Here is a 26,558-nt window from a genome sequence, read left to right as displayed (position 1 = left end):
CTGACATGCACTCCTTTATTCCCATATTAAGATCTCTTTGCCAAATGGGCGTGGTGGCTCACGCTTGTCGTCCTAGCTACTCAGGAGGCTGAGGTCTGAGGATGGTGGTTCAAAGCCAGCCTGGGCAGGAAGGTCCATGAGCCTTTTGTTTCCAATTACCCACAAGAAAAACAAAACAAACCCAGAAGTGGAGCTCTGGCTCAAAGTAACAGAGCACTAGCCTTGAGCAAGAAAGCCCAGGGACAGCAGCTAGACCCTGAGTTCAAACCCAGGCCCAGCGCATGGGCACACGCACACACACAACACACACACACACACACACACACACACACACACAAAGATGTCTTTGCCAGCAAAGCTTTGCCTTGTGAAATTTTATACTAAATGCTTTAAATACTGCATACATTTTATCTTAGCAGAACTCTGTTTTTCTCCAGACAAATATAAACTTTTCCTTCTAATTCTCTGTTTCCTCTCTCTCTTTCTCTGTTATGTCCTACATCGATACATCCTTGATCTCCTCTTACTTCTAGATCTGGCTGCCAGATCTATTTTTAATATAATGAAAACAGCAGATTGCTTTTTTAAAAATAAACTTTCCTCTGATTGCTTATCGATAAAATGTTCCCTGGAAATAACTCCTTAGCTGAAACCCTTCTCAACTTTTACTTTGTTCCTAAATTCCTATGGAATTAACAAGCAATATAATAATAATAATAATAATAATAATAATGATGATGATGATGCAAGAAGAGCAACCTTGAGCAAACAGAAAAGAAAGATAACCACTTCATAAGTTCCATTCCAATTATCTGAAAACAAAGCAGTACACCAAGGCAGACAAACCAATGAGTACTCAGTCAGTGGTGGAAAAAAGAAAGAAAATAAAATCCTAAGTCAATCTACAGTCAAACTTTTATAGAGTGTGTTTGCCCTCTAAAGGGTCAAAGATTCTATAGGTAAAGAAAATATAGACCTTATGGGGGTGTTTTTCTATTGCTTTATAGAACATATTTATATAAAGCAAGATATTAATAAAGCACGATGCATCTTGGAAACTAGACAAATCCACAGCCACTGTGTAGACAAATTCCATTGTCCCAAGTGGATTACGGCTTGTGATGTCATTGTTACAAAACACCTAATTATGACACAAATTCCAGTATCTCCAGAGATGAATAGAAGACAAACTTTACCTTCACAGTGTAGTTGAAATATTTGGCAGACTGCATAAACCGATGAAATCCATCCGTTTCTTCTGTTGCTACCGTTAGGACTAACAGTTTATCTGAAAAGACAGGAAGAAATGGCTTGAGGAGAATTTACCCACTTTCCAGAGCCTCAGTAAACCCATAGCAACATGAGGGTCTATTGATTTGCTTACACCCAAAAAACTACCAAAAAACCCAGCCCTGTCCGACTGTCTAGATTATGTACGGTCACATGGTGAAAGCATCAAATGACCAGGTGCCTTTCATGGTATTTAAGTTCATGAATGCTTCCAGTGGAGGATTTCAACATCAAAAGAAAGACATCCACACCACGGATGGGTATGTCTACTTCTGGAACATTCTCTCTTCCAGGAGTATTATTTAATCAACTAGGGTTCCCTGTTGGAAGACGCTGTGTCCCCTCCATAGCAGACCATTACTGCATGCACTAATGCACTGCAGCAATCGGTTAGCAGTAATTTCATACAAATCACACTGGAATCCTAGCTACTCAGAAGCCTGAGATCTGAGGATGCCAGTTCAAACCCAGCCCAGGCAGAAAAGTCCCCCTGAGACTCTTGTTTCCAATTAACCACTCCAAACTGGAAATGGCACTGTGGTTCAAAGTGGTAGAGCACTGGTCTTGAGGGAAAATGGTGAGGGACAGCACCCAGACCTTGAGTTCAAGCCCCATGACGGACCAAAGGAAAGATACAAGAAGCTGAGAGATGCAGTCTACGGTGAGATTTGAGGGTAAAGAGCAGTTTCTCAAAGTCTCTTCTGTGTGATAAGGAAACTCTATGGTATTGAGATGTCTCTCTATAAATCATAATCATTAGCAGCAGATGTTGACTGTGACTGGATTACTTTTATATTTAACATTTCCAGTATAAAATTAACAGCAAGGTTGCATCACCCAGAAGTGGAAAGGCGATGGAATGTCAGCCAGATTCTTAAGTAGACAGAAGTGTGACCAAATTCGCCACTCAGAAGGTCCGGCTTTGAAATAAACGTCTCCCCACCCTAGGCCACATAAGAGCTCCCCTCTCTTCAGCTGCCTTTACTCTTTCTTTTTTAATTAAGTCATTTGAGAAGTTCTAAAAAAAAAAATTAAAGCCAGTTCAACCGAGCAAAACTCTTAAATCTCTTTATCATAAAAACGAGTGATAAGTTTTCCACATATATCTCCAGAAAAGGTGAGTGGCAGTGAAATGGTTTCGGCCCAAGGGTTACAGTTTAAGCGATGGTGGAGGGTCGCCATACAGGGATGTGGCTTCAGACACCCACCATTCCCATGGCCGCCTCACCTCCTCTGGCTTCCTGGCCCCCTGGGGACAGCACACAGATGGAAGGGCAGGAAGATGCAAGCTGCACACACCCTGTCTCCTTACTGCTCTGTGAGAGCACAGTTCATCCAGTTCCTATGGACAGAAGATAAGCTCCTCCTTCCTCTTTCCTCTTCCTCCTCCCCTTTGCCTCTTTTCCAAAAATACCCCACCTTTATTATCGCCTCAGTCTTCTTGCTGGCAGGCCAGGACTAATAATAGTTACACTGGTCTTTGAGGAGATAATAGCTACATCTGTCTCCGGATATAACTGGCCACAAAAACCCGACCACAAAGTCCTGACCACGGATCCCAGCTGTAAAGTGATGCTTTCCACCTGATCGATAACCTAAACCCCTGAGCCCTGCACTGAGAACTTGCCCGTGATCAGAGAAGGCTCGGGTTAGCAGGCTCACGCTGCACAGTGAGTCACGCCATCTCGTGGTTCTGCCTGCTCTGGAGGTGCGGGGAGAATCAGCGGGGCACACGCCTCAGGAAGTCATCACGCCTCGTTCCCTGCCGGCACACTACCCATAGTCTTCTACGAACTGAACAAATGGGCTAGCTCTGCTCCTACACACAGCAAGCACTGCAAATACACCTTCCCCTGAATGCCGGCATTGTCCTCGATCACAACAAAAGCTATCATTCTAAGCCCCAGGGATAATTATCTTTTGGCCAGGAGTCTGCCTCACGCAGCCTCTCAAGCATGCCAGGGCCACGTCTCCTATCTCCACATGGCTTCCAGAAGGAGCTTCTCCCAATCTTTACAAAGATCAAACAGCGGGACTGTATCCAGAACATAGGACCTGGGGCACAAAAGCCCCGGAGCGTGCACACGAGATGTCATTTTTTTACTTCCAAAGAAGACCTGCCTGCCGGTCCCTTCACCTTGAACCCAAGGTGGCAGGCGTCCCTGCAATCTGCAAAACAGCGGGCACAGCAGAAATGAGAAGGCTCCCTGAAGGCACGGAGGGACAGCGTGTGCTGACCACATGCCTGATTAGGACCTGGACTGCCTGCCAGAAATCTGGTAGCAAGTCATGTAGCTTGTTCAAGCACATGTGCTCTGTCACTGTTTAGCCCACATTTTACACCAGGCAGGGAAGCTATTTCCTGAGCTTCCACACCAAGGGGCTTACCCACAGTCAAACTGAGGCCAAGAAAAAACAGTCCGCAGCATCCACTCCTCCATAATGATATCAAAACAATTCCTGCACGCACGTTCATCTACATAACCTAAAAGCATTAAACAACAACCTGGGCTGTAAAATTAAAAGCAGGCCTAGAAAGCTGTGGTGCTGGAAAGCACTGAGAGAGAAGTGTCCTGACATTCCACTGATCATGTCACAATGCATTTAAAAACCGTTGCTCAGACGTGACATTGCGTGCCCAGGAATGCAGCTCAGTGGCAAAGCACTTCTCTGGCAGGAACAAGGACCTTGGTTCAATCCCCAGAACCATAACATTAAAAAGAAAGAAAAGGAGAAAAAGGCACTGTCCATGGCACCAACTTTGCATAAAATGAGCACATTTAAAGCCAGAGGCAGGCCGCCATCAACCTGGTCTTTAAAAAGTTTCTGGCTCATTTTGGCAGCTACGTGCCATCCCAGAGCAACTGGGGACGCAAACTGAGGCCTGAGGCGGAGAGAGCCCTAAGGTGTCGTCTCCCAAGTCCTCCGGGGAAAAGCTTCACACCGTGGAGCTGCAAACGCACATCTGGCTGCAAGAGGTCTTACCATTCCATGGCAACAGCCTCCTCCTCCTCCCCCCCTCCCCCAAAGCTATGAGGAAACACGGGACATTTGCCTTGCCAAGTTCAAGATTCTACAAAGAAGTGTCTGGGGTGTCATCCATCCTCAGGCAGAGTGCTCACACACTGACGCATGGAATCGAGAGGAAAAAACAGCCTATATTCACGACTGATTGCTTTCCTTCTCTGTAACGTAACTTTTGAACTAAGTGATGACATTAAAAAATTACATTCTTCCAAATATCTGGCTGACTTCCCTCGGGAGATGTGAAATGTACACTCCAACACACACAGCTGCCCGCCCATCGACAGCTTTCTCTTTTAATGGCGGCTGCTTCTTTGACACATTTTCGAAGGGGAATATTCCACCACGTGGAGGAACTATCATTCATACCTTTAAAAAAATAAAAAACCTTTTTAATTCCCAGTCCATTCTACACTTCACAATGTTGAAAAATGTGATCGTGGTGGTGCACGTTAAGAAAATCTCTTCTGCCTAAGACCCGGTCTGTACAATAAATCCCCAAAACATAAACCCCGGGTTGACCATCTTCCACCCATTAGCTGCTTGACTGTTAGAGCCCACGTCTCCATTCCAATGAGGGTAAAGAGAGGCAGAGAGGGAAAGAAGCACGGACAGCTAACCAGACGGCCTGGCCTGCACACTTGAGAGACGAGGAGGAGGGTCTGACCTGGAGAAAGGCTTCCAGAAAACACCCAGAATGCAGTAGTATCTGAGCCGGGAGAACAAGAGCAAGAGAGAGATGGCAGGACCAGACAGACACACGGGGCTCTGTGTCCCCTCTCTCTGTCCCCTCGCCCAACAATTTACACGAGCTATGATGCTGGGAGAAGCTCGGCGCTCCACGTCTGCCTGATAGTCGGCAAGGCCAGCTTTCCTAGCTTTGTGGTGATACAAAATACAAGAGGGACAGTCAGCCATCTTGTCATTTACAACTGAGTCAGGGGCGGTTGCCGTGAGGCCTTCAGAGACACACCTCAGGACTTGGATCACACACGCCTCCTCAGATACATCTGGTAAAGCGACAGGATGGTCTCGTCTCCATTCAAAGAGGCCAACAGGCTGGGCTGAAGCCACCATCTCAGGCTTCTGTGGCATTTCTTTTGAAAAAACTGCATTGCTTTGCTATTAGAATGGTATGGGAAATATTCAAAACTTCTTCCCAGAGAAAATTGTATGTGCACTTACTCTCCCTCAGCCTCTTTTCCCAGAGCCCCCTCCCCAACTGGATCCACCCCTCAACACCAAGGCCAACACCCCTCAAAACCGCTGAGGACCCTGATAATAACAGACCGGCCGCCTTCTCATGGCAAGGATGGAACTGGAAAGAAAGCCAGAATGAAGGCCCAACCCCCCTTAGCCCAAGACCCCACCCCTCAGCCAGCTAAGAGGCCCAGGAAGGCATAAGAAGTGTGGGGTGTTTTCTGGGCATCCGGGTTGGTCTGCAGACATAACACAACGATGACTCGCAGCGAGCACTGAAACGCTGGATGTGAGCTAAAGCCCTTACACCACGTACCCGGGACTGTGAGAGAGGACACAGCCCCCACACTCCAGCTCGCTCTGTGCAGCCCGTGCATCTGGTGCGGGGGCATACCCACCAACCCCAGCCAGCTCCCCCCACCCCCGAGACACCATCTCCCTAGCTTTCGGCAATGACTAGGGGCGTGGAGAATCTGCAGTTCCATTTGGAGAATGCTATCTCTGGGATTCACAGCCCAGAGAAAGAACCACAGCCCCCTGGCCTGGCCTTCTTCCCGGAGTCTTAAAGACTCCAACTTGCTGGCCATGTTTGGGCTTCCAGCATCTGTTTCTCAGATGGGGAGGGAGCTAAGCTCTTGAGCAGGCAGCTCTGGTCTGCAACTGAACACAAGAATGACAGCAGGTAATAACGCTCTCCTGGGCATTTCAAACAAGCCAGGAGAAAAAGGCTTGAAAGCATTCACCACAAAAAAAGAGGTTCAGACTTTTTTTCCCCAAAGAAGACAGGATGTGTCATCTGATTTAAATGCTGAACGATAGATGCGTGGAAATATTACCCACTGCCCCATACACACATACCACTTTTCTGTCCTTCCATGTACAATGTAATGTGTCATTTCTATGTACTTCATTTCTTCAGGAATAAACGTTGAAGGTTAGGAATTGAAGCAACTACACAAGCATGTGTGACCCTCGGTCCATCTCCAATGAAGTCTAGTGTCCCTGGGCCCATTTTTAACACTCCTTCCCTGGGACTGTCACAAACCGTCAGCAAGACACGTGAAGCTTCAAAATAAATAAATAAATGCCATACGTACACTTGGAGAAGCCCGGAAAACAAAACAAAACAAAACACGTTTGCTTAAATAATGTTCTCATGCCGCTTACATAAATAATATTGACTTCTGTTCAGGGCAGTGTCCTAACTTCAGATAAGAGGGGGCAGGCCAGGGGTTCTGGCTCCCACACAGAGGCACCTCCAGATTTGTTTATCAGATGCCTCCATGACAAGGTTATCCATTCTACTGCAAGCAAAGACGCTACCAATGCCACACCACACTGGGGGAGGGGGGGATACAAAAAGCAGTTACAGGAAAACCAAACTTGCAAAAAAGAATTTTTTTAATAGGCGCCTCTCACTCCTAGGGACAGTTTGGATGGGATTTCAAGTTTTCCTTCCTTGTTTTGCTTTTATGATACTTGAACTGTTCCTTCCTCCAGGTGCCAGAAACTTCTCTGTTATCCACAGACCTCCTCAAATTCCAGAACATTCCGTGAGCCTGCGCCGTTTCACTGCAGAAAAACAGTTCTAGCCAGCCAAGGATATAGTGAAAGATTTATAGGGTGCTTTATAAAATGAGAACGCTGGAAATTATATATATATAATATAAATTTTATATATTTAAAAAACAAAAGAATCACTAGCTCCAGATCAGACACTACAAAACTAAAATCTGAGATAAAATTATATTTATATATATATATATATTTTTTTTAATTCCTAGCTCTAAGTCAAGCGCCTGGGTTCGATCCCCAGTGCCAAAAAAACAAAAGTAAAAAAAATACAGTTAAAAAAAAAAAGTCCTAGGGATTTCTGACACTATTTTTTGCTCATCTTGGTAATGTCGGTCACCGGGAAAGAAACGGGAGACCGCGGTTAGTTCTTCGCAGCAGAGAGCTGCAAAGTTAAGCAGCCCCTCTGAGAGGTCAGAAAAGTAGTTCCACATAAACATCGGCCAGCTTTCCTCTCTGGTATGTAAACACTTCAAGGAAGATTCTAGATGCAAATGTAATTCTAGCTGCGCTTGGCTTGGCTCCCTTCCCGTCTCTAAATCAAAATGTAATTGGGAGAAGGCGACATGAATCTCAGCCAGGCCCAACCACTGACACAATAAACAGAAGGGGTAGCAGCTAGACTACAACACAACCAGGTAGGATGCCTCCCAGGGCCCGAGAGTGGGGTGGATGTCGAGGCAACTACTTGAGGCCTTCTCCAGGCCCTCAGATGCCACTTCTGCCCCTCCTGCCCACACCTAGAACTCAAGGAAGCCCTGGGCTTCAGAAGTCGAGTAGAGACTCTCTGGTCTGCGGTGCCGGGGAAGACAAAGAGACACTACCTGCCTTTTCTATTGTGCCCAGGCCAATCTCCCTGCTTTAAGAACATCAGACTTCCAAGCCAGGTACCACCGGCTTTCATCCTAGCTACTCAGAGGGCTGAGGTCTGAGGACCAAGGTTCAAAGCCAGCCCCAGGGAAGGCAAGTCCGTGAGACTCTTATCACCAAGAAACCATTCAGAAAAAGCCAGAAGTGGTGCTGTGCTCAAGTGGTAGATTGCACAAAGAGGCTCGGGGACAGTGCCCAGGCCCTGAGTTCAAGCCCCAGGACCAGCAAAGAAAGAAAACAAGAATGGTAGAATTTCAGTGCAGGACAGGCACTGAACATAGTAGAGAATTTTGTTTTTATAGATTTTGTTTGTTGGGCTTTTTTTTTTTTTGCTTTTCTCTACACAAGCAACACAGCACAGATAAGCAACAAAACCCGAAAAGCAAATGCTCGTGGGAACTTTCAAATGTTAATTTTTACTTATGAAATGGGAGTTCCTTGCACCTAAGATAGAGTTCAAAATGCCATTAATGACCTCACCTGTAGAAAATACCGGGAAGATGTTTGAAAGGATATATAGCTTAATTAAATACACATTATAGATTCAGAAAGGCAACAGAAAAATACTACTGGATATATAGAACTGCAGCAATTCTGAAAAGAAATGTGGGAAGAAAGGATGTAAAAATGCTCCCTTTATGAAAAGAAAAAAAATACTGCATTTAGAGTCTAGGATACTGCTAAGCTATCCACAAGAAAGTCGGAGTAAACTGAGCAGCGGTAGGCCAGGATCTAAGGCTCCAACCCCCACTGAAGTCAAAGTGGGGGGGGTACTCTGTCCACTTGGCACTGCACATTTTCCAGTTTGGAGTTCTGTTTTGTCTCACTCCCGGTTACCTAGTAAAGTCATTGGGCAGAGCAATTCAACCCTCATCCACACTAACCTCAAAACAAAAGTGGACCTGTGTTCCCGGCTGGAGGAAGGCAGGGGCCCAGGGGGCAGGGCAGTCTGGCCTTGTCGTGATGCCAGCTGCAGGCCACAAGGGAACCTCGTGGCCACAAGCAGACAAGGGGACCCTCTCAGCGCTGGGGGCCTCAGGGCGGGCTCTGGCAGGGCTGGAGACAGCCCATCAGAGCACCGGATCCCCACCCCCTACTGAACTACTGGAGTCATGTTCATTTCCTGGCAAACTGTAGGCACAGATTCTTCTCTTGAAAAAGAAAAAGGCTTCAATTCCATCTTCGCAAAATCGTTCACAAACCAGAGTTTTCATTTTGTTTTACAAAAGAAAAGAGGCGATGGAAATCTCTCCCAGTATAAAACCAAGGACTCTCAAATCTTCCACAGCTCCGGAGGAGAATTTAAAAGGGACCTGAAGTTAGGTGTGTTTTTAGAATCATAAACAGCCATTTTCCATCGCCATCAGTCACTTATCTGACAACGACAAACCGCACTCTAGCGTTTTAAAGTATTTGCACTACACACGGGTGGCTCAGGCCTGAACTCCTAGCTACTCAGGAGGCTGCCATCTGAAGATTACAGTTCACAGCGGGGCCGGGCAGAAAAGTCTCCATGACAACACATGGCTCCTGTCAGAAGGAGCATTTGGGGAGATGGACCCCCTTAACCGCTGCTTCCTAAGCCATTCCTGGGCTTAGTCTAATGAAGCAGGCACTCCTGGGCAAATACCAAGGAAGAAGACGCGAACAAAAAGAGCCTTAGGCCACGTTCAAAGCCACCACTCCTCCATCTGACCTGCTGTCATTAAGCCACAGTCAAGGAAGAATAAAAAACCGCCACTTGCTAAGGGCTAATTATTTCTTCCAGTGAACCAAGCCACAGACTCACAACCGAGTTTCTAGAAGCACAAATGTCTAGCACACGCGTAGAGTCTGAACAAGAAAGAGGCCTGCGTTGTCCCTTTGGGGTGTATTTCCTTCACTGTGACCCGGGAAGACAGATCAGGTGAGCTCAGGTTCTCAGTCTCCAGGGATGGACAGGACCAGCCCTTGCCTGTAGTCCACAGATTCGCTGGCAAGGCTGAGAAGGCAAAGCCCAGAGCCGACGGCCTCTGCCAACACGCTGACTTGTTCTCACAGCATGGGACCAGGGCTGAGGGCACCAAGGCTGGTGTGAGGTTCCACCTCCTGCCGGCACAGATGAGAGATCTTCCCTAGGGGGAAAGACAGCGGGGAGGACTTTCCAGCCTCTCTCTGCCCTGTGGCTTCTCAAGCGCACGCCTGTGGCTTGGGAGGCACTAAAGATTCAATTTCACGAGGTGGTCGCAGATCATGTGTCATTTTCCTTCTCCTAGCCCCCGGCCCAGGGTCACTGCCACCTGAGGAATCACGTGCCAGGCATAGGCCTTCCCAAGCCTCCAATTCACAGGAGAGGAGGGCGGACTGCAGACAACCAAGGGGAAGGAGACGGGGCAGACAAGAGGGCCAGAGGGCTGGGAAAGCAAGGCTCCCCCCCCCCACCCTCCGCTGCACTGTAGCCCATCCACTGGTCAAGCTGACAGGCCTGGGGTAGGTGGGGTCCCCAGTACGTAAGCTCCACACTGATAAATGAATTATTTCATAACCAAGGCTGACTGAGCCAAGCACAGAAATGAGTAAGACCCCGTCCTTCATTTCAAACCACTTTAATGGGATGCCATCCCTGACGTGTGTTGCACCGAGGAGAGGAGAGAGATCCCGAACCACATGGGACAGCTCAGGCCTGAATTCCCAGATACTCAGAAGACAGAGATTGGAGGATCTCAGTTAGAGGGCATATGAAGTGGGAAAGAAAGAGGGAGGGATGGAATGAAGGGAGGAAGATAAGAAGGAAGATGGGAAGGGAGAGAGGGAAGGGAAGGAGGGAGGGAGACAGTAAGAGAAGGAGGGAGGGAGGGAGGCTAGACTCCCTCTTGAGAAAGAGCTGGACAGGTCACCCCCACTGTTCAGGGAAGGTCTGGGCCCACCCCAGGACAAAGCAAGACCGTATCTGCCTGGCAAGTAAGAAGAGGCCCTGAGTTCCAACGAAGTGAGGAAGAGAGTCAAACCAAAGCCAGGGCTGTGGCTGGTTTCCCTGGGATCCAGACTTGAGGAGGAGAACTGCAGGACTGTACGAGCAGGGGGAGTGGCAGGGGGGGGAGAGGACAGCTGCCTTCTCCCCTTCCCAGCAGGCCCCGCTCCACCCTGTAAATTGCTGGTTTGCGTCAGCAGACAGGACAAACGTTCCCTCTCCTTAAATGTTCTACACGAAATGAAAGAGCTTATAAATGAACGTGGTTGAAAAATACTAGGCTTCGCGGGAACATCTGAAACCATTTCCTTCTCTTCTCCTCCCCGTCCCCCGCCCCTCCAAACCTAGTTTTGGCCCAATTTAGACCGTCAAATAGTCGAGGGGTCTCCAGCACACAGATGTGCCTGGAGAAGCTAGGGCTGCCAAGGTTGAGAGGGGAGCTCTTCATTGCCACACAGAGGCTGCCAGTGACACGGCTCAGGCAAGCTCAGCCGGATGATCAGATACAATTCCCAGACAAGCAGAACACCCCCACTCCCCAGCCCCCTCCCAGGGCCCAAGGATGGATCCAGGCTGAAGTCCTGCATCCACGCAAAGGAGAACCTGAAGACCTCAGGAGAATCCTGGCGCCTCTCAGGCAATCGGGACAGGATTCACTCCCGGGAAAACATCAGTAACACAACATTACCATGCAATCTTTCCCAGCACAGTGAACACAGGGCGCCACCCCAAAACTGGCAAAGAAGAAACAAAACCAGAATCCAGAAGCCAGTGGACGCGATTCAAACAAGCCTGTTCTATTCTCTGCTGCTGCCGCCGCCCTGGACACAAGGCAGTGTTTGCTTTCCAAAAGAAGATGCTGCCAGGCAATGGGTGCAACTCCTGTAGGTCCTGGCTGCTGGGGAAGCTGAGAAGGGGTCCATCACTTGAGCCCAAGAGTCCCAGACAGCCTGGACCACATAAAAAGAGCGCACGCACATGCACGCACGCACATGCACACACACACATGCACACACGCACATGCACACACACACACACACACAGAAGTCCTTTCGGTCTGCAACACCCCGTGGCCCAGAGCACACAGGAATGTTTCTGGAGGCTGGGTCATCCTGACTTTGGGGGGGCGAGGAGGGGGCTGGCCTTCTTTGTTTTGAACAACAGGGTCCAGAAATACCAGGGGTTCCCTCCAGGTCTTGAAGACACAGGCACGGGGTGAAATGAAACCAAGCCATTTCCCTAAAGACCCCCAACGCATCTGGACCTAAAAGAAGAGTTGGGCGGCTATGCAGTCTCTCTGGGCTATGGCACCTAAGAAAGAAAATAAACCTCAGTGCAGGAATGTGGCTAGGCCAAGTCTGCCACACTGGGTGGCTTTATGATGCCTCAGGGCTACCTGCCCCAGAGTTGGGGGTCAGGAGCCCCTGTGCCAGCCATGGGCTCTGCAGCCCCTACCAGAGACTCCGTTTTAAAAGTGGGTTTTACCTGGTGTCTTCCTGACCCCTCCTGAGGAAAACATTCCTGTCTCACATTTTCTTTCCCTGAAGTCATGGTTCATTTAAAAAAAAAAAGGGGGGGGGACCGGGAGTTTGGCCTAGTAGTAGAGCGCTTGCCTAGCATGCACGAAAACCTGGGTTTGATTCCTCGGTACCACATACATAGAAAAAAGCCAGAAGTGGTGCTGAGGCTCAAGTGGTAGAGCTCTAGCCTTGAGAAAGTCCAAGGACAGTGCTCAGGACCTGAGCTCAAGCCCAGGACTGGCAAAAAAAAAAAAAAAAAAAGTTTACTATCTGGAATGACACTTAAAAAGCTAGCGCGGGAAAGCAGCTGACATTCAGACTCTGAACTTGAATGGATACAGGGACACGTTAAATAAAAATAAAATAAAAGTAAGAGCAGGGCCTGCAACACACACACACACACACACACACACACACACACACACACACACACACACACAGAGTTGCTGAACTGGCTCCCTAGGAGATAGTGGGGCCTTTTCCAGGTTGCTTTGTTAAAGCACTCTAGTTTCTTCAGTCCTTTCCACAAAGGACCTTTGTCCTCCCCTCTGTCCACCCACCCTCCCAGGGAAGACTCCCTCCCGTCTCCCTCCCCTGTCTGGATGCTCTGGATGGAGGGGAAATCTACTTCAGAAGAGGGCGGCAGCTGGGGTGTGGCTGCAGGAGATCCAGGTTTTCCATTCCTTCTCTGCACTTCTCAGCAGGAACTGCAGACCCGGAGGGACAGACAGACAGACAGACAGACAGACAGACAGACGGACGGACGGAGGGAGGGATGGATGGATGGATGGATGGATGGATGGACAGAATGAATGATTGACTGAATGACTAACTGGCTTGGCTGGCTGGCAGGTAAAGAAGGCCCCAGGGCCGGGGCCTGGAGGAGCGGGGCAGGAGCAGCAGGAGGAGCAGGAGGAGCGGGGCAGGAGGAACAGGAGGAGCAGGAGGAGCAGGAGGAGCAGGAGGATCGGGGCGGGAGCAGCAGGAGGAGCAGGAGGAATGGGGCAGGAGGAGCAGGAGGAGCGGGGCGGGAGCAGCAGGAGGAGCAGGAGGAGCGGGGCAGGAGCAGCAGGAGCAGCAGGAGGAGCAGGAGGAGCGGGGCAGGAGGAGCAGGAGGAGTGGGGCAGGAGCAGCAGGAGGAGCAGGAGGAGCGGGGCAGGAGGAGCAGGAGGAGCGAGGCAGGAGCAGCAGGAGGGGCAGGAGGAGCAGGAGGAGCGGGGCAGGAGCAGCAGGAGGAGCAGGAGGAGCAGGAGGAGCGGGGCAGGAGCAGCAGGAGGAGGAGCAGGAGGAGCGGGGCAGGAGCAGCAGGAGGAGCAGGAGGAGCGGGGCAGGAGCAGCAGGAGGAGCAGGAGGAGCGGGGCAGGAGCAGCAGGAGGAGGCGCGGGCAGCCTTTCTTACTTAGGCACTGGGCGGCGGAGGCCGCGGTCCGGGCGCCCCCGGCGGCCCCAGCTCCACCTTTCATGGGGATCTGCGCCCGCGGGGCCGGGAGCCGGGGCGGCCCGGGGCTCGGGCGGGGGATCGGGCGGGGGGATCGGGCCGGGGGATCGGGCGGGGGGATCGGGCCGGGGGATCGGGCAGGAGCTCGGGCGGGGGCTCCGGGAGACGAGGGGTCGAGGGGAAGGCAGGGCGCGCGGCCCCGCGCTCGGGCGGCCTCGGGGATCCCCGCGACCCTCGGTCCCCACCCGCGCGTGCCCTCGGTTCCCCACACGGGGCCCCCGGCTCCCCTCCCGCTCCCCTCACCTGCGGGCAGCCCCGAGGCCCGGGCCGGGACCCCGGGGCGCAGCGCCAGCAGCAGCGGCAGCAGCGGCAGCAGCAGCGGCGGCCGCGGCCGGCGCGGGCCCCCGGGCGCGCGGGGCTCCATCTTCCGCCCGAGGCCGCGCGCTCCGCGCCCTGGACCCACGGAGACGCCGATCTCGCGAGAGCGCGGGCGGGCGGGCTGCGAGGACGGAGCGCGGACGCGGCGCGGGCGGCCGGGAGCCGACGGAGGCGGGCGGGGGTTAAAACGCCGCGGCGCCGGGGGCGGGGAGGCCGCGCCCGCCCATTGGACGCCGCCGCCCGGCCCAGCTCCGCCCAGGGCCCGACCCGACCCGGCCCCCGACCCCGGACCCCGGACCCCGGACCCTAAGCCCGGACCCGACCCCGGACCCCGACCCCGGACCCGACCCCGGACCCCGACCCCGGACCCCAGGCCTCCGACCCCGGACCCCGACCCCGGACCCCGGACCCGACCCCGGACCCCGACCCGGGCCCCAATCCCGGACCCCGACCCCGGACCCCGATCTCGGATCCCGACCCCGGACCCCGACCCGGGCCCCGATCCCGGACCCTGACCCCGACCCCGGACCCCGGACCTCCGATCTCGGATCCCGACCCCGGGCTCCGGACCCCGACCCCGGGCCTCCGACCCCGGACCCAGACCCCGGGCCTCCGACCCTGGACTCTGACCCCGGACCCGACCCCGGACCTGGGCCCCTCAGATCTCCATCCCCACCCCCACCCTGCGCCCCTCGATCCCCACCCCCACCCCCACCCTGCGCCCCTCGATCCTCACCCCACCCCCGCCCCCGCCGGCGCCCCTCGGGTCCCCATCTCCACCCCCGCCGGCGCCCCTCGGGTCCCCACCCCCAGCCCCTGCCGCACGTGCGGAGGCGCACGCAGTGCTTGGAGCTGGAAGCGGGCCAGGTCCCCGGGTTTGAACCGCCGGCCCCCACCCGCTCCTCCCTCCCAGGCCCTCTCCAGAAGCTTCCAGGAGAGCGGAGCCGCGCTGCCTCCCCTCCGCCCCGGGGCGGGGGCGCCCCGCCGCGGGTCCGAGACGGCCCCCTGCACCCCAGCCCCCTGGAAGCGCACGAGACGCCCTCAGCCTACACCGCGGGCCCTGCTGAAGGCCCTGGCCAGAGGGGAGCTGGGGCCCGGCCTGAGGCCCTTCCCCTGCGTCTACCCAGAGAGGGCTGGGCCCGCGGCGTCCAGGGAGGAGAGCGCCCTCTCTGTCGCCTGTCCAGGGAGGAGAGCGTCCTCCCTGTCGCCTGGTCTCTGTCCGCCTGTGGCTCACTGTGACCCTCAGGTTTCCTGTCCCTTTAAAGCAAAATTGATTTTCCCTCCAGGTCCTCACTGCAGCCTGGACTTCGTCTACCCAGAAGAACAAGGCAGGCCCAAGGGAGGATGATGCTGGTCTAACTGTAGAGAAGGTGGAGTGCTGGGTAGAGCGTGAACGGGTGGAAGTGTAACAAGAGAGAGAGAAACCTGTGAAGACGTGCTGCCTCAAGTGTGACACTTCAGGGGAAAAGTCCCGTTCAGTGTCCAGAACCCGATTCCTGTTCTTTAAAAGTGAAGGGGGATCGGAGAGTGTTCAGAGGAGGGCAAAAAACATCAAGAAAAGGAAAGTGTGACCTGTGAAGGGAATGAAATGGGATCTGTTTAGTCTGGAGGAAAAAGAAGGTGCGGCGTGAGGGTGTCATGGCACACGTGTAGCTCCAGCTTCCAGGAAGCTCCAGGATCTTGAAGACGTCCTGTGGCTTGGCACCTGGGTGTCTGCCCTCCCCTCAACTTTTCTTTCCACATTCACACTTACACACGTGTGTGTGTGTGTGCGCACACGCACGCTCACGTGCATGTACAAACCACGACCCACCAGGAACGGCAGAGCTCGGTGACACCTCCGAGAGCTGTGGTGAAATCATGTCTTCTCTTTGGGATCTTCAAAATAGCCAGAGGCTTCCATCACGGCCTGCAGCCAAATCCTGCCTGCCTTCTTAGGTTTCCACCATCTCTGTCCTGTCCGCTGAGCGTGTCTTCTTCCACGTTCCACAGGCAGGCTCACCCCCGACCTCATCCGTGTCCCAGCCCTCACGGCTTGGATATCTCTGTTCTTCTCTTTGTCCCTGACCACCACGTCTGGCTCAATCCAACCAGTCCATTGACCAAACTCAAAGATTTGGGAAAGAATTTAGGAATAATCTCAGAGCTTTTCCTTATCAAACCAAACCACTTCTTTCTGTATTCTAATTTCCCCACCACCACTACCATCACAGAGATCTAGTTTAGCCTTTAGGAGATAAGAAACCTAATTGATCTCTAGGAGAGAATCCTCTCCTAAAGGCTGACCACACACACACACACACACACACACACACACACACACACACACATTCCTGGCCATTTGTCTTCTCTGGAGCTGCAGTTATTATTGCCCTTTCCAATCTAGGGTGTGGAGTCTAAAGAAAACAAGGTAGATAAGAAGGAGGTGATGCAGGAAACCCAAGTCAGCTCACAATGAGCTCATTTTCGGGTCTAACCCTGGTAGTAATTGGAGCTTAGTATACAGAACAGTGGTGGGGGGGGGGAGTACAATTTATCTCTCCTAATTAGCATCATCAAATTCCTCAGGTGGGGGGGTAATTGGCTGTAAAGCAACTAAAACCAGTTGAAGAAAATGAACTGAACTTCTTAGACACATGGTAAGGGAAATAAGATTTATTTGTTCACAAAAGCAATGTGTGTGCCAGTCGTAGGGCTTGAACACAGGTCCTGTGCTCAAGGCTGGCGCTCTACTACCTGAGCCACAACCCCACTTGCAGCTTTTGGGTGATTCACTGGAGATAAGAGTCTCCGAGACATTTTTGCCCAGGCTGGATTCTTCTAAAAGTTTTTATCCTCCATTTCTTACTTTCTTTAGGAGAAGAAAGAAAAAAGAAGCACATTTTTTTCCTATATTAAATATCCGTCCTCATGAAACTCCAGATTCAATGCCATTTAACAACAATGACAACAGCTCTTTTGGCTGGATCCCGGTATCTTGGAAAGTGATGTCAGATGGTAAAACTGAGCTCAGCCAAGGCCCGGGGGAAGGCCAGCAGGCAGGCCAAGGCCTTGGAGAGAGCCAGGATAACTCACAAGCCTTCCTAGGATGGTTCTAGCAGCTGTTTTGTGACTTTAGGAGATGGTTTGGGGCAGAGCTGGTGGGGCCATGACTCACTCACCCAAGGAGGTCAGCCGGCCGCCCGCCCACATGTGTGCCCGCCGTGTCTGCCTGCAGTCTCGCTGGAGCTCCATGCAAGGACATAGTTGTGGGCATAGCTATTGCCAGAATGACATGCATTATGGTGACATGCTCTTGTCTTGTAGTTGCTTCTCAGGATTCCCGGCACTTCCTGCTTTCTCCTCCTATATGAAGACTTTTCCCAGAAACCAGTCAGAGTCGAGTGTCAGGAATCTTCCAGGGAAGGCTAAAAAGAGTGAAGACCGTTATGCAATAGTCTAGACCGGGGAGGAAGCCAGGATGTAATCAGGAAGATTCATTAAGAAAGAATTTTCCAGAAACGGCCTACAGGAGCCTTAGACAAAGAAAGAAAAAGAAAAAAAAAGAGGGGTGGTGGTATGGGGCTACTAAACTCACCAGTCCATGTTTTTTTTTTTTAGATTTCCCTTTATTATTCTAAACAAGCCCTGTTTTGTTTCTGTCGCTCCCGATCCTTCTTTTGAAAGATCTCTGTGTGGTTCTAAAGAAGTGAACTCCAGGTAAGCTTGAGACGGCCTTCTTGTCCTCGTCTAAGAACAAGATTTTAGCCACAGTTTTTGAAAAAATACAAAGAAAGAGTCGTGAATCGTAAGGACGCAGTGCAGCCGACCCCAGGGGCTTTCTGGGTTGCAGGCCCGTGGGTCTGCTGTACCCCAGTGGGTATTGCCAGTATTCTTCTTCCACTGGGACACTTGCATCTTCAGAGACCGTCCCTCAATGCCTTGTCACAATCCTGACAGTGCTCGGCCCGAGATCTTTATCCCCACACTCACTCCCTGGAGAATGGAGGCCTACAGCTTCCGGACCGGCGAGCTGGCTCCAGCAGGGCCTGTCTATGCAGGGGCGTTGAACCGGGCTCTCCCTGCCGTCCTCTGGCTCCATGCTGTGTTGACTGATCACAACTCTTCCACGGAGCCACAAGAACCGGAACTGCAGACATAACTGTGCTGCGATACCATGGGATGAGCTTCCCAGCCGTGGCGAACTTGAACACACAGCAAATATGTTGACGTGGGTTTCTATTATCTAAAGGAGCTCTGAGTTCTGTGTGTATTCTGATCCCCTCCCACCACTACATCTGCCTGTGACCACCTCACAATTCTTGTCTCCTGGAGGCCTTCATTACAGGCCTTCCGAGACAGGCTCTGCCTCAGGTATAATTTTCCTGTGTGTGTGCTCCAGGCACGCAGCGGCCAGGTGAAAGCTTTTGAAGTTTCCCTTAACCATCATCCTGCCCTCTGGCTGTCCGGCAGAACGCCCGTGAGCTCCCTGCCCGCACCCCAGTCTGCGAGGCCTCTCCCGTTCACCCCCAGCTCTCTGGCGTCCGAGGGCAGCCACTGAGCTCTCATTTCTCTCGTGTGTAATCATGGTGTTTTTCTGTTCCTGACTGCTGGGCGGCGACTTTGCTCACAGGTGAACGTCTTCTTACTTTTTGTTTTTCCCCAGCTGTTAATAGGACCTAAAAAGCACAATTTAGAGATAATGAACACTAATTTTATCCTGCAGTTAAAGACAAAAAATCACTAGGTGCAAAGGATAATAGGCACGTATGTGCATGCCACCCCCCACAAAAGCGTTTCCAGTATACCTGCTGAAGAAAGCTAGCGATCCTTGACAGTTTCTATGTAAGATCTTTCCTCCCTTGGACATTTTTTTTTTAAATCTGCAAATGGGGCTGGGAGTTTGGCCTACTGGTTGAGTGCTTGCCTAGCATGCACGAAGACCCGGGTTCGATTCCTCGGAACCACATACATAGAAAAAAAAATCTGCAAATTGGAAATTCTGACATCAGTTATATCAATACTCCTTTAAATTCCTCAGTTTTTCAGGCAGGACGAGAAATTGCCTGACTCTAAAAAAGCAAAGGTTATAGTCTCTGGGTGGCAAGTTCCCCCAAATCAATCATAGAAATGGGTGTGGGGGGGATCTTTTCTTTTTTTCCCACCCACGGCTGTTTGTGTATCAGTAGTTACCACACAGATCTTATACCCCAGACGCTATTCAGATTACAAGAGAAACCAGGACACTTTTCTCTGCCTACTAAATTACCAGGCCTGATAACAAATGGTGTCCCACTCTTTGTTTCTGAGGGTTTGCACCAACCAGTGCAGTTACTTATATTGTCACATGTATAGTGACTGTTACATACACACACACACACACACACACACACGTGCGCACCACAATGAAAACAAATATTTTTGTCAGTTCCAATCCCCCCCCTCCCCAATCAACCTTTCTTTAATCTTCTGAACCATACAACCCACTGTCCTTCAGACGACAAGGAGCCATGTTGAGGCTCAGCGACCTGGAGACGTGGCGCTGGCCCGTGCTCTCTGACCCGGGGTCTGGACTGTAGCTCCCGGCAGCGAGGTAACAGACACGTGTTCCCCACCCGAGGCTCAGCCTGCCACCTTGGGAAGCACCTTGGGCGTGCAGTGGCATGACCAATGAATGAGAGTATTGATTCCCCCATTCCTGCCACACAGAAAGACCCAATTCATAGGCTCCTGTGGCTAGCCTGCGCTCTGGGGAATAGACACGGAGAAATTCTATTTACTGTTCCCATGATGAATGAAAGAAGACATTGACTCTCCTTGTAGAATTCTGGGCCGGAATTCCTAACCCCAAACCCGCTGCCTTTTCTGGTTCTGCCTTCGTTGCTTCCTGGAGCACAGATATGCTCCTTCACTCGCTTTGGGTTTCTGTGGCAAGAAAGCTGGTGCTCAGCCCATCTCATCCCCAGCCCACCATCTTGTGGTGGCATTGGTGAACAGATCCTGCCTGTTCATTTAGCCGAGTCCAACTTGCTTATCCTGAAAGGTTTTCGTTGTTATAACCGTGTGTGTGTGTGATAGTTTTACACTCCGAGTTTTATACACATGGCATTTACAATCCCTGTGGATGGCTTGCGCGTGGCGGAAGAGCAGCTGTAATCTCGGCTGTGAGAAGGCTGAGGCAAACAGGTCAGCACAAGTTTGTGACCAGCCTGGATGAAAGACCACGGCCCTGTTCTCCAAATATGAACTGTATTCCTTGGCTCATTTAAAACACTGACATAGTTCCAAGTTTGAGAGAATGGTGAGCTCTACTAAAGGCTCACACAGCCCCCGCTGAAGTCGCTCTGTCTTTTAATAATAGTGGTCAATAGATAACGGGGATTTTATTTTTCCCTAAATTGTCTCAGCAACAACCCCGAAGCCAGCCTGAATTGGAAGTGGTTTATCACACCGTTTGCTTTCTGGTCTTGGTGGAATGCTAACAGTGTGCCTGTTTCTCCTGTGGTCTGTCCATAGCATGGAGCAGTGCCTATGTAATATAAATAATTTCTCTCACACAACTATAACATTTTCACAGGAGCTGGCTGCCGGCGGCTCACGCCCGTCATCCTAGCTACTGTAGAAGCTGAGATCTGAGCATCGCACTTCCAGGCCAACCTAGGTAGGAAAACTTCATGAGATGTACCACCAAGGACACACCACAAAGCTGGAAGTAGAGCTGGTCCAGGTGGTAGCGCACCAGTCCTGAGTTCAGCACCAATAAGAAAAAGAGATGAAGAAGGGAAGGAGAGGGGAAAGAAGGAAGGAAAGGAAATGAAAGGAAAGAAGGAAGGATAGTGGGAAGGAGGGAAAAAAGAAGGAAAGGAAGGGAAGGAGGGAGGGAGGGAAAAGAGTCCAGACTCGGGGAATGTGAGGGCAGGGGTGGGGGTCACTGGGGAGGGGAGATGTGCCTGTTTGGCCTCAGAGGTCTGACCCAATCAGAGAAGAAAGAGGGGGTAAATGACTTTTGGGGTGAAGGCCTGAAGACAGCAACACGTCCCCCCTTGGCTCGTTCTACCCCGTGGCGTTCTGGTTGAGTATCCGTTGTTGGGGCCTGATCTCGTTCCTAAAGCTTTGCTCACGGCCTCCCTCAACGTGGAGACTGGAGTCTGTGAAGGCTGTGTTCCCTGCATTCTTAGAACCCAGACACGAATTCAGTTTCTTCAGGAGATAAACCTCGACACACAGACAGGGTCCAGACCTGTTCCCGCCTCCCCCGTGGGGTTTGCCTCAGCACCCAGGCGTGGAGGGCTTTCCTGTAAGTCTGTGACTCAGCTGCGTTCTCTGGTGACTTCATATTTCCACTTCAACAAGGGACCACAGCAAGACTCCTTCACAGATCCACCAGGCCCCTTTAGATGCCAGGAGCCTCCGGAGCGGCGAGCCCTGTGGTTTGGAACTTTGCCTTCAAGAAAATCAGTACTTACATCTGGCTGGCTAACCAGATGTCTTTTTTTTAATCCCTGAAGTGTATTTCAGGGGCAGTTTGCTTTGATAGCTCGGAACAGTGCGTATTCAAGGGCCTGGTTAACAAACCCCATTTCTGTATTGCCTTCTTTAACCCAAATGGTGAACTGTCGGCAAAATCCAGTTCTGTCCACGCCTAGATCTGGTTCAGATTCTCACAGGAGCCCCACAGGTAGCTCAGTGTCACCGAGTTCTGTGTCTGGCTGGGAGAATCAGCAAGGGTGGAGGCCTGGTTTGGGTCAGTGCGAAGGGAGGACAACATTCCGGTCCGCTGTCCTCCCTCCTCCCGACGCCACACCTGGGACCTAACTGGGCAGACAGACATCCAGCCCTCGTGGACCCTTCCCACACCCTGACCAAGGCCACATCTGTCCTCCTCTCACTGTGGTCTCTCCATCCGTGGAAAATTCCAGGAACTGGAGTTCACATGATGATAAACCGACTTTCTTTCTCCCCAGTAGACAGCGCGTAGAAGGAAACCACATGGTTGCCATTGAACTTGATGTGGAGAGCCACCGCCTGGCCATCGTACACACACACATACACACACACACACACACACACACGCACGCACGCACACACACACACACACACACACACACACACGCACACACACGCTGCCAGATGGATGGAAGGCTCGTAGGCACTTCGTTCCACAAAAGCACAGCTGCAAAGAAAACATTCGTGATCCAACGTTGCTTATCCCCTTTCTAAAATGTATTCTTCCCTTTCTCTTCCTTATTTTTTAAACCTCATCTCCCCACTACCGTACAAGGGTTCCCAGGTCATTATGTATCACTCTCCTCTCCCCTTGACACCTACTGTTTATAACAAAGGCCCGGGAGTTGGAGGGGGGCAGGGAAATGGCAAATAGGTCTCCAAATCCCATCTTCCCATTTTCCACGTACACTCAAGCCCTCTCCACCAACTAAGTCTGCTCCCATTTCCCTAACACATTTTGTTTTTCTAAACCACACAGAAAAGTTCCTAAATCCAGACACTGCCTGAATGGGTGAGCGTGTGTGTGTGTGTGTGTGTGTGTGTGTGTGTGTGTGTGTACATTATTATTCGGTGTATTAAATTAACACGGCATCATAAAATACATGTGAAGGAGTAATCTCGTGTGTGTGTGTGTGTGTGTGTGTGTGTGTGTGTGTGTACTGGGGATTGAATGCAGGGCCTGGGCACTGTCTCTGAGCTTTTCAATTCAAGGTTGGTCCTCTACCCCTCGAGCCACTGCTCCACGTCAAGTTTTTGTGAGATATCTGGAATTAAGAGTCTCCTAGACTTTGCCACTGTGCTGGTTCTGAAACAGTCTCCTAAGGATTACTGGCAGTGAGCCACTGGGGCCTGGTCCAAAATAGTAATTTCTAAACCTTTAAATTGCTTAACTTATAGACTAAAAGTATTGCTCTTTGTATAAGATGCTTGCAAAAAAAAAACCCACCTAATTTAAAATGGGAGCAATATAATCGGATCTGTTTTTGTGTCTTAGGCCAAAAAAAAAAGAGAAAGAACTCCATAAGCTCTGACTCTGGGTGCTATTTTTTACTCTCTATGAACTTTTAAGGTTGAAAAGAAAGCTTTACAAGTGCACAGGGCCTAAATGGCTTTACCAGAAAGAGAATGAGTGACTGGGGAAATACACAGGCCAGTGCCGCCCCCTGGCGTTCATCCGGCCACTCAGCCTCGGGCTCTGGGGCCACGGAGAGAAGACAAAGCTCCATTCCGGGTCAATCTAATTCTTTTTCCAGAACCTTCCGACTGTCCGTCCCTTCAGAAGCCAACTGTCGAAACAATTCTGATTTCTGACACCGTGCTCGCATGGTGTAATAAAGCATTTAAACCAAAATAAATCGCGTCCGTCCAGGGACTGACTTAATGAAGGCAATTTGAGCAAACTGAGCTTTGTTTTTGTTAAGTGTTAAGAGGACGAGTGTGTAACCTCAGAGTAGATGAATCTGAGCCTGGGCTTCTAGAAGAGTGGGCATCGGTTTTAGGCGAATCCCTTTTACCTAGCAGTAGCACCAGGAAGAGAAAGTTTTGCATCATTACTGTTAGAAATAGTATTAGGAATAGTAAACATCTTTTAAGACAATCAGGAATTCGGTCATCTCAAAGAGAACACAAGGCCTGGCTCTAATATATATGAATAATCTTCAAGCCTGAAATAATTGTAACTGCTGTACTTACAGTAAGGGATCTCCTTGGATAATTTCATGGTAGAATGAGTGCCTGCCATGAGATGTCACTGCCCAACTGAAGTATCACGGGGGAGTCTCTCTAATCTTCAGTGCTGACTGTTTCCCAGAATTTGTAATTGCCTGCAGGTACAGGAAACACCTCCACAGGGGGGTACAGATGAAGATCCATTTAAATCACAGCCTTCTGCCACTAGCTGAACAGCTGAAGCTGACCTTAGTTTATTAAGCCCAGAGAGATGGCTATTCCAAGCTTCATCTCGCCTATGTAAAGTTAAACATGGAGTCCTGGAGAAATATAACTGAAGAGCAGATAGCAAGACACCATGTCCAAGAAACACTGCTTCCCCTAAACATGAGCTTACTATGTAACTGGAAAAGTCTTAGGAGTATGAAACAGAGATCCCCGTGTAGAGGGAGATGGGGAGCCCAGGCATGTGGGAGGGGGGACACCACTGCCTCCCTCTGTGATGCCCCTCCCCGCTCCCCCTCCCAGCCCGGTGCATCGAGGAGGCCTCCAGAGTCCTTTTCTTTGTAGGCCCAGAGCCTCTCTACCTGGCATCGAGGGCCCGGCATCTCTGCATCTCTCCCTTAGGTACCCGGCCTTCTTGGGACCTTTCAGAGCTTAAACCACCGGTTTCCACCTCCAAATATCCATGAAGTCACTACTTGATTTTAAAGTGCTACCTTTTACCCATCAAGTGATGGATAATTTGATAAAAAAAATTAATCAACGGATTCAATTTTACTGGAATACAACACTGACTAAAACTAGTTGTGGAATTTTTTTTTTCAAATTGAAATTTTACAAGTTGCTCTGTAAAAGGACTCATAAACCCAGCACTGGAGGCTCAGGCTGTCATCCTAGCTTCTCAGGAGGCAGAGATCTGGGGATTATGGTTCAAAGCCAGCCTGGGCCGGAAACTGGATGAGACGCTTATCTCCAATAAACCGTCAGAACACGGGAAATGGAGCTGTGACTCAAACAAACGCAAAAGCGTTTCCTTTATTGAAAAGTGATGTTTTCCAATTAGATTCTTCCTTTGGGTGTTATTTTTCCCTGGTGCAATTTAGCTAATAATGTTTTCGCCAAGGAGAAAGAGAGCCACCGATTAATTGAATGTCTTCATAGGCGATGAAGGGAACCGCTAACATAGATCCTTCTTCAGCGGCATTTGAGAAAAGTTACTGTTAATTCTATACAAAAGCAGGCTCCGATGTACATTCTGGGCAATGGGGTAATGGGAGGATGTTTGCCTTTTCATTTTCTTTTTCCTTTGACTTCACTTTTCTTGTGCCATGGGGCTTGATGCAGGGCTTCGTGGCTCAGCTCTGTAAATCCTGACCACTCCAAAAGCTGACAGGAAGAAGGGTCATGGTTCCAACATCGCCTTGTTCAAGCGTTTATGAGACTTCATCTCAATCTAAAAGTGTCATTGACATTCCAGCCACGGCAGGGACATACATGGAGGACTGGGGTCCAAGATGGCTCAGACACAAAGCAAGGCCCCACAGCCGTTCTGATGAATTCCTGCTGCCGCTTAGACAAAAGATGCTTCCAGAAAAGTGGTTCCATCCTGCTTCCCTCGTCCTGGAAGGAGACGACTTGCTGACAGGCAGGACTGGATCTCCTTGGCTAGCCCATCGGAGGCCCTCGGGTCCCGGTACAACCGCCCAGGAATGTCCCTTGAGGACGACGTCACCCGCCAGTGGATAAACTGCATGATTCTAGTGTGAAAGTCCCCGCTGAGATGCAGCCATCCAAGCAGTGCCGTCCTTCAGGGCCAGGTCGGGGGGCTTCGATGGGTGAGCTTTCTGCAGACTGTGCATCTTTGTCTCTGTGGTTTTGTTTTGGTTGTTATTTGAAAGGATTGCAGTTCCATAAGTCAGGGAAAGGGTGAGTTTCTCATGGACGATGCCCTCGCTTCTCTGTTTTTCCCCTCCCATCCTCACCCACAAGCTGTAGGGCTCAGTTCCCCGCCCCCCCACCCCGTGACCCTCCATTTCTATGCCCACCCTCTCCCTCCCCAAGACAAATGCACAAACAAGACAAGAGGTTAAATGCTGTCCACGGTACCCCAACTGGTCTCCGGTGCCCTGGCTCCTTCCCTCAAATGCCCAGACACAGAGACCATGCCCGGCTGTTCCTTCCCTGGCCTCCTCTGGGTCATGGCTGGTTCCTGCCTCACCAGGCTGTCTCAGCCCCCTGGCTGCTTTGACGTACAGCTGCCGGATTTCCCTCCTTGGAGCCCTAGAAGGACGTAATTTAAAGCTACTTCAATTTGTGTTGCCTAAGTAACAAACCTAATTAGCCCCCAATTAATGTGATTTTCTTTGTTCTCCACCAAGCTGCTTTTATTCTTTGTTGACAATGCTAATGGTCCTAATTAAGAAAACATGTCTTGTTTCTTTGGATGTACAGAAACACTTCCCCCCCCCCCTTGTAATTCGAAGCAGTCCAGAATGAGGAGACAACCCATAGAATAGGAATACAAAAAAAGAGAAAATTGTCTCCAGTCATTCAATGGGTAAAGGATACATATTCAAACTATACAAGGGACTCACAAAGAACTCATAATCCCTTTACTAAATGGGCAAAGGAATGGAAGAGATGGTTCTCAGAAGGAGCCG

At 50.8% G+C, this 26,558-nt stretch overlaps 1 protein-coding gene across 1 annotated transcript in view; it reads right to left on the bottom strand.

The window, feature by feature from the left end:
- Positions 1-23,453, bottom strand: part of Plod2 (procollagen-lysine,2-oxoglutarate 5-dioxygenase 2) — a 50,028-nt gene extending 26,575 nt beyond the window's left edge. The window contains exons 1-5 of the mRNA XM_090323172.1: positions 23,343-23,453; positions 15,049-15,261; positions 14,644-14,866; positions 14,167-14,547; positions 1,197-1,288 (exon numbers count right to left, since the gene is read on the bottom strand). Of these exons, the coding sequence (XP_090179298.1) occupies positions 1,197-1,288; positions 14,167-14,547; positions 14,644-14,866; positions 15,049-15,261; positions 23,343-23,453 (1,020 nt within the window). The remainder of the gene's footprint in view (positions 1-1,196; positions 1,289-14,166; positions 14,548-14,643; positions 14,867-15,048; positions 15,262-23,342) is intronic.
- Between the last annotated feature and the right edge of the window lie 3,105 nt (positions 23,454-26,558).

This window comes from Megascapheus bottae, chromosome 32 (genome assembly GCF_031878675.1).
Source record: "Megascapheus bottae isolate mThoBot1 chromosome 32, mThoBot2.hap1, whole genome shotgun sequence".
NCBI lineage: Eukaryota > Metazoa > Chordata > Mammalia > Rodentia > Geomyidae > Megascapheus > Megascapheus bottae.
The sequence above is the reverse complement of the archived record's forward strand: the minus strand, read 5'-3'. Positions and strand labels throughout refer to the sequence as shown.